This window comes from Anopheles moucheti, chromosome 2 (assembly GCF_943734755.1).
Source record: "Anopheles moucheti chromosome 2, idAnoMoucSN_F20_07, whole genome shotgun sequence".
Classification (NCBI taxonomy): domain Eukaryota; kingdom Metazoa; phylum Arthropoda; class Insecta; order Diptera; family Culicidae; genus Anopheles; species Anopheles moucheti.
The window spans coordinates 12,348,423-12,362,052 of NC_069140.1; the positions used below are offsets into that span (position 1 = coordinate 12,348,423).

Genomic DNA, 13,630 nt, shown 5'->3' on the forward strand with positions numbered 1-13,630 from the left:
AATTTGCTACAACTTACCTGTGTGCCTTCCTCGCCAACGCGCACTTTCAAATGGTGTGCTCAACCCACTGCACTGCCCCTTTGGAGCTGAAGATCGGCTGGGAATAGTCCAATATTGGAAGCACTGGAAAGAATCATGGTCAAGATATAGATCTCAGTGGTCTAGTCTCCCTTTCCACCCAAGTGGCACAGCTTCCGCACGGTGCGTTGAAGTGATTTCCGATGAACTCATAAACACGCACCGCAAAAAAAAATCGAACGGAACTGGCAACATGGACGCACCGATGTGGGGAGAGTTTTGAAGTGCTGCTGTTTAGCGGTCGAGAGTTCCTGGGAAATGTAAGATTACACCTAATCTCGCTTCACAAGTTATTCTCACAGCTCGCTAACTCGCAACGATGGTTAGAATGAGTGAATGGCCATTAAAATAAACATCATAACGAGGCAAGTGGCGGGTGCCCTAGATCCGTCGGTCGTCTACCGTGCGCCAGATGAATGTGTTCACCTTTTTCGCATCCTTTTTCGCGCATCGAACACCTTTTATCACGTTCCGATCGGTGCGGTGGCACAATGTATTTATTATCGAGTCTTTGCCAGCGAGGCAGATTATCACCGCTTTGTTGGGGCTCGTTCAATGATTACGTAACGTAAAAATTGTCAATTTTCGACCCCTTCCCCTCCCTATCGTAACAAAACGTAACACTGGACGCCCTCCATTAATTACGTAACATTTCGTTACCCCCATCCCCTACTTGTTAAAAAATATGAAATTTTCTTAAGTAATCTATATATAATTCCAACGTATTTCGAAAAATTCAAAACGAAACAAACATTATGCCTAATAAATTTACTACTCAGGCCTGGCTGACTTGCTTAATCGTTGCTAATAATTTGAAGCGGTTTTAGAACATTTTTCAATCTATACAGCTACGGTAATGCATACGATATTTTTAAACATTTTTTTTTATGTTCCGTATGTTCGTATCTTTCATCAATATAATTTGTAGCATTGGCATGTACCAAGTTAACTAATACAAGGCTAGATAAATTCTGCTTAATATCAATAATTCTCTGAAAATATCAATTTCTGGAAGACACTTCGTATACATGTCCTCAATCACCTTAGATCCCCCCCTCCCCCTTTTCCCCCTATCAGCGTTACGTAATAATTGAATGAGCCCTTGTATCATTCGCACACCGGTCGCTTGGTTGCTTTCCCCAACACCTGCCATTAATGTTTTTCTCCTCTCTTGCCCGCGTTACAGATTTCGAACCGGAAGCGGAAACCGTGAAGCAAAGTGGAGAATCGAACCGTAACCACCGCCAAAGCGTCCGTGATTCATCGCAAGCCGGCGGGCCCCGACCTTCGACCGGTGCGTGCCGCGAAAGGGGTCGCTATCGGGTGGCAAACATAGTAGATTGCGGTGCTGTTAATAAGCCAGCAAAGTGTGAATACCGCCAGCGTACCAGCGCGTCCACCGTCGACCCGTGGCGGGCCGGAAGGTGTGGGGTGTGCGGTGCGAACGGAGCAGCAGGACGAACATGTCCTTCGGGTTGTGTGCGGTCACGGCAGGGTGGATGCATCGGCGAACCACCAGCCCCAGTACCGACTCGGACAGCTGAATGCCGCCGGGCGTCAGCATGTTGCATCGTCGAGCAACAGTAGCAGTGACATCGCTCGGCTTACAGACGATTCGATTGTTGTCGGTGGTGGTGGTGGGGCCGGTGAGACCAAAGCCAAATCAAGCAAGTGGAACAAAACGACGTCGAACCGACGGACAGGGACGAAGGGGAGCTCCGGGGTTTCGGCGGTAGGGGCAGCAACGGTGATATGGATTGCCGTGGCACATCTGATCCACGGCATCGGCGCGTACTCACTGGAGGGCGACCCGCCCGGCAGTAACGCCAGTAACGCCGGATATGGTAACGCTTACAGTAACCGATTCGGAAGGCTGCTTCTGAACGGGACACGCGCGTCGGCAAGCAGTTTGTCCACGTCCAGTGCCACCACCGACCGGGGTCTGTTCGATGGCGGCGTCGAGTTCGTCCCTGCCGATGGCACCGCTTCCGCTGGCTTTAACGATTCCAGCGAAATGCCCCAAATTCCCGAGTACATCCGGGCGACATCGATGGTGTTCTGCATCATTATCATGTGTCTCGGCGTTATCGGTAACATTATGGTAAGTGGTGGTGGGGCAGTACACTCACACGGCTCACTCTCGTGTGTGGTTCGTTACGCCATTTTTTTTCACCCCACTCCCCCTTCCCCTCCCCCCGATTCAGGTCCCGATTGTCATACTCAAGACGAAGGATATGCGCAACTCGACCAACATCTTTCTCACCAATCTCAGCATCGCCGATCTGCTGGTTCTGCTCGTCTGCACACCAACCGTGCTGGTGGAGGTCAACTCACCACCGGAGGTTTGGGTACTCGGCGAGGAAATGTGTAAGTAGCAAATAGTGGTAATAGTGTGGATCTGCCATTACTGGCCATTAGTGGGTACGAGGAGCATGGTTGGGAGTCCGTTTTTATTCTCGTCATCTTTTTTTTGCTCTCTGGATGTCTCGCTAAACGTACTTTGCCATGCGAGCGGAAACGGGTCTTCAAGGAGCTTTTGCTTTTCGGCCACTACCATATTTTAGCGTGTATAACGACCGCCTGGATGAATTATCCAAGATTTTTGGAAAAAAAGATTTTTTTTAAACAATTGGAACAATTTTATTGTTACATTTAATTTTGAACATTACAATTCATACGACTCTTTCATATCGTCCTCACTGGTGTCTTTAAACATTTCGCATTTTTTGAAAGGATCAGACGACAATTGCTTTGCTGACTCCTGGAATGGTGGGTTTTTCTTATTCTTTCTGAAGGAGTCAGATGCGAATCAGCCCCTTTTATCCACTTACTCCATTCTTCTCTTATCATACCCCTTAAACAGTTGTGGTTGCAGGTGACTGGTTAGACCTCAAGGAATGACCTCTAAAACGTTTTGTTTTGAGCGACAATTTGTTTAACTTCTGCTGGTAGATGACCTCTAAATGCATCCAGTACTAGGCATTGCTGGTTTTTCATAAGAGCTCCAGATCTCTTGTTCCAAACATTTTTAAACCACAGATTCATCCCCCTGTCTTATCAATCCATCCTTTTATTGCAACAAAACGAGGTTTAATCCTTAAAGCTAGAACGGAAAAGTTACTACCCTTGTGTAACGTCCCCCTTAATTGGACTTTGGTAATTTTTGACCTAAAAGGGGGTCGTTATACACGCTAAAATGCGTCACATTGATTTTGATTGTTTTGGGCTTAAACTCAGCTGCAAGTCGAGTAAGAAAGCTTTTATATCAGAATCTTAGTGATTGCTTTTGAATAATGAAATTAATTTGTTGTAGCAATTAAACGTCTCACATTTTAATTGCTTAGATATATATCGGCACGTCATCATGAAACCATAATTGGCGTTATTATCACAAGGTTTGCCATTTATAGACAGAAGAAGCTATTCGTGGTATCGTGGCTTAATTTGTGAGTCAAATTAGATAAACTTATTACGGGGTAGGGACACCCCTAGCAAACCAGGTGAGTTGGAAAATCATTCATCGTGTCGTCTCGACCTTTCTGGCGAACGTTTCGCTACGAAACCACCGATTAACGACCATGGAAGCTCCATTAGCTTCATAAAGTTCCAGCTAAAGTTTGGTCCGTTCACACCTGGAAGCCACCACTGCAATGCACCGCCATCAGCTGCACCCGGACATACCCGGCAGGTGGTCTAATGCATTTTATTTCTGGACGGTTGATTTGGGGTTTTACTGCTACGGTATTGCTCCTTTACCATCGAGGTTCTTCATTGCCCGCGACAGAATGCCCAACTCGAGCCCCACATTGGACTGCTCTGATTTACATGCGATGACTATTTAAAGCAAATTGTGCACCACCGATTGTGCGGTTTGTGCACCTTCCAGCACAATGGAGTGATGCATTGCAGCAACAGTTGCAGTTGGTTGGTTTTAAACCTGAAGAAGCAAAACAAAAAAAAAAGCCGAACGAACGATACGAAGTAATCGCACAAAAACCAACGCACTTCAGTGGCTGGTTGTTGGACGGGGAAAAAAAACCAGCCGGAATGAGCTCCACAACATTATTAACATAAAATATGACCCATTCGGGGGTTGACGGGGCGATAGCATCGGTAGAGTGCCCGGCTAACGATGATGTTCTGCCGGTACTGAAGTGTTGGGCGGTTTTTATTCGATATTTTCCTGGGTTATCTTTTTTCGCATTCGCGCGAGTTTTCGGTGGAGGTGTGCGTGCGAATTCGTGAACAAAGGTAAGCTTCTCATCTTCGCCTGGCTCTGACGTGAGCGCAAGTGATACGCATCCACAGCGGGACGTCCGATGGGATTTATTCTTTCCGTGCCTTCGGTAGGTGTTGTTGGCGATGTTGAAAGTGAATAACGTGAAATACGAAAAAAAACAAGGAAAAGCCGAGTAACAAAAAAATGTCAGCCCGCTAAATTGTGTCCCATGTCAATGGAGATTCTAGCGATTCTGACGCCAGCGAAAAGAAAAGCTGCCAAAAGGATATGCGTTCGCGATGCGTGCCCAGGACAGTTTCGGAATCCCATAGCAAATCTCTGGATGCCAATCAACGGCACGGCACCACCCTCGTCCAACCGAAACTATACAACCAGGGGTTGGGTTTGTTAGGAAGCGCTTCGGACGCAAATCGTTTCGGCTTGCGCTTGTCTAATCCCAGACCTGATGAATATGTATTGCATAATGCCGATTCGGGTGATGTGTGGGCGGATTTGGAAACAATCCATTCGGTCGGGATCGGCATGATCGTGGGGGAAAACTCTTTTCGATGCGGGCTGGATTGTGAGTCCAGTTTTTGGTGTTTTCTGCTTTTCCACCTCACTTAGCGCCATATCTTTTGGGTCCCAGGGTGATGATGAGTTTGACGCATGAGACCGGTGAGAAGATGAGAAGAGAGTGAAGATGTTGCTTATGTGTGTCCTGTTTTTTGTTCAAGATATCTTTCTGAAAGATGACGGTGTGTAGCGCTTGAAGAAGGTCACTCCATGCTCGAAAACGAAACGAAAAGCTGCCGAAAAAAAATATGCGCCACTACTCCACCGTCCGTGAGGCTAACGCCCTGCTGGCAGCGGAAGGAAGCGCAGGGAGCGAGATAATTTAAATGCAATTTCACCACGGGCGGGCTTTCGTGCCGCCCGGAGGTGCTGGCCGCGCCGGAAATTACAATTAATTTTGGATATGCTCTGGTTGCGCTTTCTTGCTTTGCCGTTGTTTGTTCGCCCTGGTTCTTCTTCTCCCGGCGAGGAGGGCACGGGCGAGTTCAGCTCAATTCACCATCGAGGACGTTCCTGATGGTTGTAACATTCGTTTTAAGCGCAGTTCGGTACGCTTCTCGCCCATTCTCGCAAAAAAGGCTTTGCTGGTGCGATATGCCAACGGGCCAACATCCTGCCCAGTGGAATGCGTTACGGTTACGGTCGTGGTGGAATTTGCACACGAATTCTTTCAACATGTTTTGCGCAGGAGCACACAGCCGGCAGAAGGTATCGAACCGTGGTGAACAAGCCGGAGCCAATAAACCGATTATCTGGTGGCACATAAATCTGCCACCGTTGAACCTCACACAATCCAGCCATCGTGTACGGAAGGAAAGTTATGAAAATGAACAATCTGCATCTGCTTTGGGGAGGAAAGCATATCGAAGCTAATCGGAAGTTAGTGGGTACGGGACGATGCAAGGGAGATCTCCCACGGGAGCAGGAAAAGGGATGCGAACTGAGTGGTCCATAAAATGCAAGCCAATGCACCGTCGATGATCGGATTGTGCTCGTAAGATGCTTAATTTAATTTCCCCGCCCGCCTGGTGTTGATGATGTTGGTTGGGTAGGAACGGTTTGGGGGCAAATAGGTGGGTGAAGAATAGAGGCACAGCTAAGCTTTGGGTTTTACGATCATAACAGACTCTTAAGGTCAATCAATTACTTAGGCAACCATGGTGGTTTTGAAAGCTCCTGTGTAAAGTACTTTTACTGGCTTACAATTAAACGCTTGTACTTGTGGGACAATAGGTGAAGCAGTGCAGGGAAGTTTTGCTCATGAATAATGTGTGTTTGGAAGTTATACTTTAATCTGTTTGCTATTGTTGCAGGTTTAGTAAATTCTGCTACAGAATGCTTCGACACATTTTTAGTAGTACAGGCAGTCCCCGAGATACGCGGTTCCTCTTATACGCGGATTCGGAGATACGCGGTTTTTGGAAATTTGACAGCTGAGCTAGTTTATAGCACAAAATCTAAGCAAAACGAATAAAAATTGGTCGAAAATTCCTTTTTTTTTTGTTACATAAAACATTTCTTTCTAACTTATTTTAATGTATTCTTTCTTAAAATCGCCTGATTCGGTGAAAAAATTAAGTCCAGAGAAGGAAGTCAACTCTGTGACTTAGAAGTATAAGGATTTTTCCCGGATTATAGCGGTCCGCTATAATAGCGTATCTCGGGGACTGCCTGTATTTTAATCATTAAATTGTATAATCGCGTCTAATAAGTTCTAATAATAAATTGTATGTTCTTCAAATGTCCGTTGTGGAAAATCTGATAAGCGATTGGCTTAAACTTTCGTTTTGTCCAGACATTCTTTAAACAAATAATTAATTTTTAAAACAATTTTAATAAATCGTTTAAAAGGCCAAATTTTTTGAGCTTACATCTCCGCCATTTTGTACTACATTTGAAGACATTTCTGCTAAGTCTAATATTAAATTGTATAATCGCGTCTAATAAGTTCTAATAATAAATTGTATGTTCTTCAAATGTCCGTTGTGGAAAATCTGATAAGCGATTGGCTTAAACTTTCGTTTTGTCCAGACATTCTTTAAACAAATAATTAATTTTTAAAACAATTTTAATAAATCGTTTAAAAGGCCAAATTTTTTGAGCTTAAATCTCCGCCATTTTGTACTACATTTGAAGACATTTCTGCTAAGTCTAATATTAAATTGTATAATCGCGTCTAATAAGTTCTAATAATAAATTGTATGTTCTTCAAATGTCCGTTGTGGAAAATCTGATAAGCGATTGGCTTAAACTTTCGTTTTGTCCAGACATTCTTTAAACAAATAATTAATTTTTAAAATAATTTTAATAAATTGTTTTAAAGGCCAATTTTTTTAGCTTACACCTCCTTACGCCATTTTGTACTACATTTCAACACTTTTTTTGATAGCTCTTGAGTAAAATAACTCTTCATAAACCACATTTAAGCATCCAACACAATGCAACCTGTTTTCCCGTTGCGAAATGCATTATGCGCACACAGACTTGTCTTTAGCCGAAACACTGAAACCCCTTTGCAAAAGTATGTTGTGTGAATCATTGCTCCATTTGGTTCACGTGTGGGATGGTCTGGTGCGGTTCCCGGAGTGGCAAATAGCGTTATCCTTTCCACGCTAGAAACAAGATCCAGTTCCTGTGGTCTTGTGCTACATAACTGGATTTTCATTCATCCCTATCCTCCCTATGCTGCGATTGAACTTCAAGAGCCGAGGTTCAAAAGAACCCATCCGTGAATATGGGGGGGGGAGGAACCGGATCCAAACCGATCAGAAGCTCACTCGGAGCGGTGCATTTACACCGAGCTGGGGGGTGGGTAACGGAACACCAGATAAAAGTGCATCGATTTATGTGTGTTGCAGTGTCGCTTTACCCCCACCCTCGGTTGAAGTGTGGGTAGTGTGCAGAAGCTGTCCGCCATCTGTTCTCTTCCCGTGGAAGTTTCTCGCTTTGTACAAAAGAACCACTTCACCCGAAGCTTTACCATGATTTGGGATTAGATTTCCAAGTGCGTCCGCCAACAGTGTCCTTTATGCTGGGTGCGATGGTGAAGAAGATGGAACCAAATTTAGGTCATCATCAAGATCGGAGCATTAAATTCCGCTGAAGCTGACCACAGCATATGTCCTGCCCGTCCGCTCATCTTGCTGGTGCTTCCGTCCGTACCCAAACCCAAACCGAAGCATTAGGATGGCCAACGCCATTCGGGTCACAACCGGTGCTAGCTGAAGAAACACCATTTGGTAGCCTCCCGAGTACCATTAAATCGACTAGCCTACGATGGGATAATGTAATCGGAGGCGGTGTATTAGTTACACTATCCACCCAAACGCTTGATCGTGCGCAAGATGGGCGCATCGGAAGTCGGAAAACATTAACCACGACAGCGGTCACGGTTTTTATCAAGCGTCATAAATCATCATTACTCCAGCTGGTATGCCGTGGTTCGCCGAGACTATTGCACTAGAAACTATAACGCTTTTACTACTCAGTGTTGGTCTCTAATCTCCTTCATTCTCAGAAATATGGCAGCCAGAATAAATCAATTGAACGTTATTAAAACCGGTGCCAATTTTAATGGTAATCGATATATCGGGCCCGATAAATAGGTCACCGTGCGCCGATAGTGGCTTATTGGAATGGGACATGTTTTCTTCGTCCACGAGATGGTTATCGGTATAAGAAAGATAGCGCCAAATAGGAAATGCTTCATTGGATATTTTTTTCCGGTTGGGGATTTTTTTTTCCTTTCGCTCGCTTGTAAAAAGCAAAGAAAGAAAAAACCATCAAAATGTATCGCTTTCCATTTGTGGTTCCTTTGTTGTGGTGGGATATTTTTCTTGGCACTTGCCCCGAACCGGGGGTGTCCTTTCATTCGGTGAATGAATTTGTGAATGGATGTGTGCTTTCTTAGCAAAAAAAAAGAAAGAAAAAGTTAACAAAAAGACGCCCAATCAGCCAGGACATGCTTTCACCGAAATACTAAAGCCTCGAGGAATAAAGGTGCGCAAAAGGGCAAACCTCTCGTACCTCTCGGTTTGTGCTGTGGTTCACGAAAAGACAACGATAATAATTCATTGCATTATCGGTAGCTGAAAGTCACCTTCGGTGTTGGCACACGAAGCATCCTTTTGCGTGACGTTGGCTTTGAATATCCTAAGGCATCCGTTGGTTCACTAGCACCCCCTAAGGTTGAATATAACCACAAACCGTACTGCATCGAACCAAAACGGATGCATACCACTAAATGATTCACGAAGCACCTCTAACGTAGCACCTTGCAAGAAGTGCATAAAATGATTGCAACATGGCAGCAACGTGAACGTCCCCGGTAGGTGGTATCGGTGGACGATTCTTGATATCGGATTCTGTTCCTTATCGACCACAATCAAATGAAGCTCCGGTCTGTGTGAAGCTGTAAAAAGAACTCCCTCCGGTGGGGGTGTTTTAGCCAAGCTAAACCCATTGCACTGCGCCCCAACTTATCTGAACTGACGGCTGGATGGCAGGATGAGGTTGGAAATTCATTAAGCGTGTTGATCTTTGCCCGCAACCTGTCACCCTGCTCGGGTGTATGATTTTAGAAGAAAACAAATTCGAAAGATGGCGTGTGTGCAACATGCAAAATGTAAATAAAAAAATTGCACACGCTAACCTGAATGCATTTTTTGCCCGTCTTGAAGGATGGCATGGAGTGTGGAGTTGCAGGGCTTGCCGGTATTGGCACCCCAACCGAGTTCTTTAAGGTGATGATACTTTCCTATCGACGCCGTGCGAAGATGTGCAACATAAAAAAAACGCCCGCACTTTAAGTTGTGAAACGAATATTCAAATAAAACATCCTGCACCGCATGACAAAAGTTCGAGTTGCACTTTTATTTTGCGTTCCACGAAGGCGCGTGTGCGTGTGTGGGTAATGCAAATTGTTTGCTGCGCCGCGGTGGCCGTTAGGGTGGCAACTCACTTACCGGTTGGCTGTTAGCACATTCCAAAACGGTGGAGATACCGGGCTACTGAGATCCGGAGATGAATGTGGTGGTTTACGGGGCTGGGCAATAAATAGTAATTAGCGCCTCCGCAGGTAAGCGGCCATCTTGTGGCGGCAGGAGACCCGTAAGTCCAACGACCCGTTACCAACAGCAGCGCAGTGGAGTTTGGGTGGAGTTAAAGGTGTGTGGTTACACTTTAAAGTGACTTCTGACATTGCAATGCTGCAGTCCCAAATGGGAATGGGATCACGTAAGGTACCTGCAGCTATTGATCAAGAGGATTGATAGAGACCCAGCAGGATATTCCATCCTACACAGCTCCATTAACACCAGCGTTGCTGACAGGGACCAGTGCCATAATGCACTCACACTTCGTCGGGGAGCACCGTTAGACATGAACCAGCGGTGAAAGATGATCGCCGAGTGGAGAAGCGATCGAGAGGCTGAAGGCAGAGCTAAAAGATCGATTGATGCACTCCGAACAAAAAAACAGCGGATCGAAGCAAAAACACCATCGTAAAACTCCAATCATAAGCAACTCTTTTTTCTCTTCGCAAGACTCACATAAATTAAGTAACGCTCGTGTGTTTGGTTGCCCACGATGCCCAAACAGTACCGTATGCAGGCGCCGTAATGCGAGCGCGAGCGCTGTTTGTGCTTTATGTGCTGCACCGGAGCCATACTAATGAGCCTTCGTCGTGTGTGGAGGCGAAAGGAGGAGGCGTCAGGCAGAAAGGGGGAAGAGGTGCCAAAAACAACAAGAACCTGATCAAGGGAGATGAGCAAAGGATTACAAAAAAAAACGAGGGTGCTCTTTTTGTTTTGGGAGCAGCAAGATAAATGCACCTCATCTTGCTTTCATCTCACTCACCATCTCACCGGTGGTTTATTGTGCTGCAGCCAAGGTAATTGGTCATTGGATGCAACAAGTCGTTTGGCAAACGTGCTTGCAGTCGTTTGTTCGTTCCGTTACGGCCCCTCTGCAGCCTAAATTAGCTTTATTGAACGCTAAACGGTTGCACATTAGCGCACTGGGTTGAGGTTGAGGTAAAAATATTGTTATACACACCCCTATCCGGTTTTTAAATGCGGACTGGTGTCTGGTGTTTTCGATTTGTTCTTTGTTCCTCCCCCTCCCCCCCTGCCAATGGCGCATTTTCCCAGACTTAAATGCGGGATAAATTTAAATGCCACCGAATAAAATCACCCGGACAAAATGAACGTCTGCGATGGTTTCGGGTAACAGGAGCGCAGTGGCACATCATTCCGGTGTTCGGATCGGTCGTCTTACGTGGCGACGGTGAACTGGGTGAACATTCCAGCCGAAGGTGAAACAAACCAGATTCACCAGTGGCCATCCGGTCTCGGTTGGGTAAAGGCAGGATGAATTTGCGCTCAGCATCCCGCCCGAAAAAGGCGCACCCATTTTGATGCGGACATCTATTTGGCCTTGAATGGGATGGTTTTGGGTCCGCAGACGGTCATTCGTGAATGAATCAGCCTGCCCCGTAATGAGGGCACGCAATTGAGGGTGTATTGGCTGTTGAGCGTAAGGAGGAAGGACAACACGATAAGATTAGAGTTGTTGTAAATAGGTTGGTTATCATTCCAGCACCTGTTTTTGCTATTATTCATGCAGTTAAGACGAAAGTTCATATTTAAAACAAATTTTACGTTAAAAAACTAACAATAAGGGTGAACCTGGTAGCTGAGATCATTAATATAACACATTTCGAACAATATAAAGCTATTTAAATCTAAATAACCATTTAAATTAAATTTTAAAGAATTAGTTTTTAAATTGTTACCAATAAAAACTTTGGTTGCTGTTCTTTACATATTTTAGACTCTTTTGCTTTGAATGCTAACTTTCCTTTGTTTTTTATGTTTTAATTAATAATGACGGCCAGGCCGAATTGTTTTTAACTAAAGGTAACTTAATTTAAGGTTTAGTTCACATTCGTGTCCTTCTCCTAACAGTGAAAGGTCACCTTAGCCCGGGTATACTCGGCTCTAATTTCCTTTTGTTATGAAATTGCATTTTAACGTAATCTAATAATTTATTATTACTTTACAATTAATTACTTTTTGGACTTATGTATACCAACCAATAACATAAAATCCGATTGAAGATCTATAACTTTTTTGTTTATTTTATTGTGAATAGTTATGGGAAAATTGTGTAAATAAAACCTAACTTTACAAAACATATCTTTGTTTTACCATTTAAGTTCATCTTAAATGCTCAAATATAAAAGAATTTTTAGTTTTATGGGGATGGCCCGGTGGCATGATGGTAACGGCGCCGGCCTTCACACGAACGGATCGGATTAAAATCCCATCCGGACCAAACACCCCGGAGTAAAATAAGTCTAGTAAGCCAGAATTGACAGTCATGACTTACTAAGGTCGTTATGCCAAGCAGAGAGAGAAAGTGTTTTACGGAAAAATGACACCTATAGTGAAGTAAATATTAAAATTAATATTTTAAATGCATTTTAATATAAAATTCCGAGCGTGTATCGAATCTTGATTTCTTTCCTTTGAAGAATTAAATATTAAATCTTCCTCACTAACATACCATCACACACACCACCGACAAGCGTAATGCAGTTGGTTGCCAGCTACTTGAACGGCAAATCATGCAATGTTAATTAAGCAATTAAGTAAATAACCCCCCGAAACACAACACGAACGGTTCGATGCAATCGGCACAATCCACCCCCCATCGTATACTCCAAAACCTCTTTTCAACCCCTGAGAGCGAACCACGCAGGAGAGTTTTTTCGTTCGTAACATTCCTTCCATTACCAGCTCTTGGACGGCGCTGCTGTTGAAACTCGACAACCCGTTGCAGATGCAGAACGGTTGTGATGCGACCGCTGTGTTGCATAAATATTTTGATCTTCTACATTGACGCGTATGCCACGGTACAGCGACACAGAAGGAAGAAAACCGGCCATATGCCATACGCTAGATTGCATGCCGGGAGAAGAAACGAACGGCACGCGAGTGCGTGGTGCTTTTTTTGTTGTTGTTTGCCTTCATCATCAAAGCAGGCGGATACGGGCGAACGTCGTTTAGCATGCGGGCAGCACCGTACGGTTTCATGAACCTGACAGCGATTTGTTAGTGGATCAAGTTTCGCCCCCGGCAATCCGGATCGTTTGAAGCCGGTTGTCAAAATGGTGCAAACTTCAATCGATGAAGATGACTTACAGCCTTGGCGATGCTGAACAGCGCGAGACGAGGAGGAGGATGGGCTTGATGGATCCGGTAGAGTTCGACTGTAAAATGTGTGTTTGGGAGTTCGTTCGCTTAGGCGTGTGATTTGTGTTGGTAATGTGCCAACGGAAGCATGCAAACACGCTGGTACACGCACCGGTATTTGGATAAGTTGGAAGTTTCTTTTCTTTACTCTTTTTTTTTGTTCATAAACACCCCGATTTACTAATAAATGAAATCTGTTCGATAAGCAGCTTCGGTACACGGTCGTTTAACAAGCCCCACGTAGCCTAATAGCAACCCTTTGGTATCGAAACGTCCAAAAGGGCCTGAAGCCATGCTGTCTGCTGTATTTATTCAACAACCAAACGGCATATCTTTTGGAGCAGCTGAGTAACTGCCTGCATTCGTTTCCAAACCGTTCCGGGGAAGTGGTCTCCTGCCCCATCCCCCCCGGGGTTCACAGGTGACTTTATTATTTTTATCGTTTTTCGAACCACAACAATGAGAAAACAATAAATAAAGTCGGTTCGAGTACGGCGGAACC

The 13,630-nt window shown here is 44.8% G+C and overlaps 1 protein-coding gene across 2 annotated transcripts in view; it reads left to right on the top strand.

Moving 5' to 3' along the window:
- The first annotated feature begins 1,734 nt into the window (after positions 1–1,734).
- Positions 1,735–13,630, top strand: part of LOC128310715 (growth hormone secretagogue receptor type 1-like) — a 36,512-nt gene continuing 24,616 nt past the window's right edge. For both annotated transcript variants that reach the window (XM_053047424.1, XM_053047432.1), the window contains exons 1-2: positions 1,735–2,179; positions 2,283–2,445. In XM_053047424.1, coding sequence (XP_052903384.1) covers positions 2,093–2,179; positions 2,283–2,445 — 250 coding nt within the window. In that variant the 5' untranslated portion in view covers positions 1,735–2,092. The remainder of the gene's footprint in view (positions 2,180–2,282; positions 2,446–13,630) is intronic.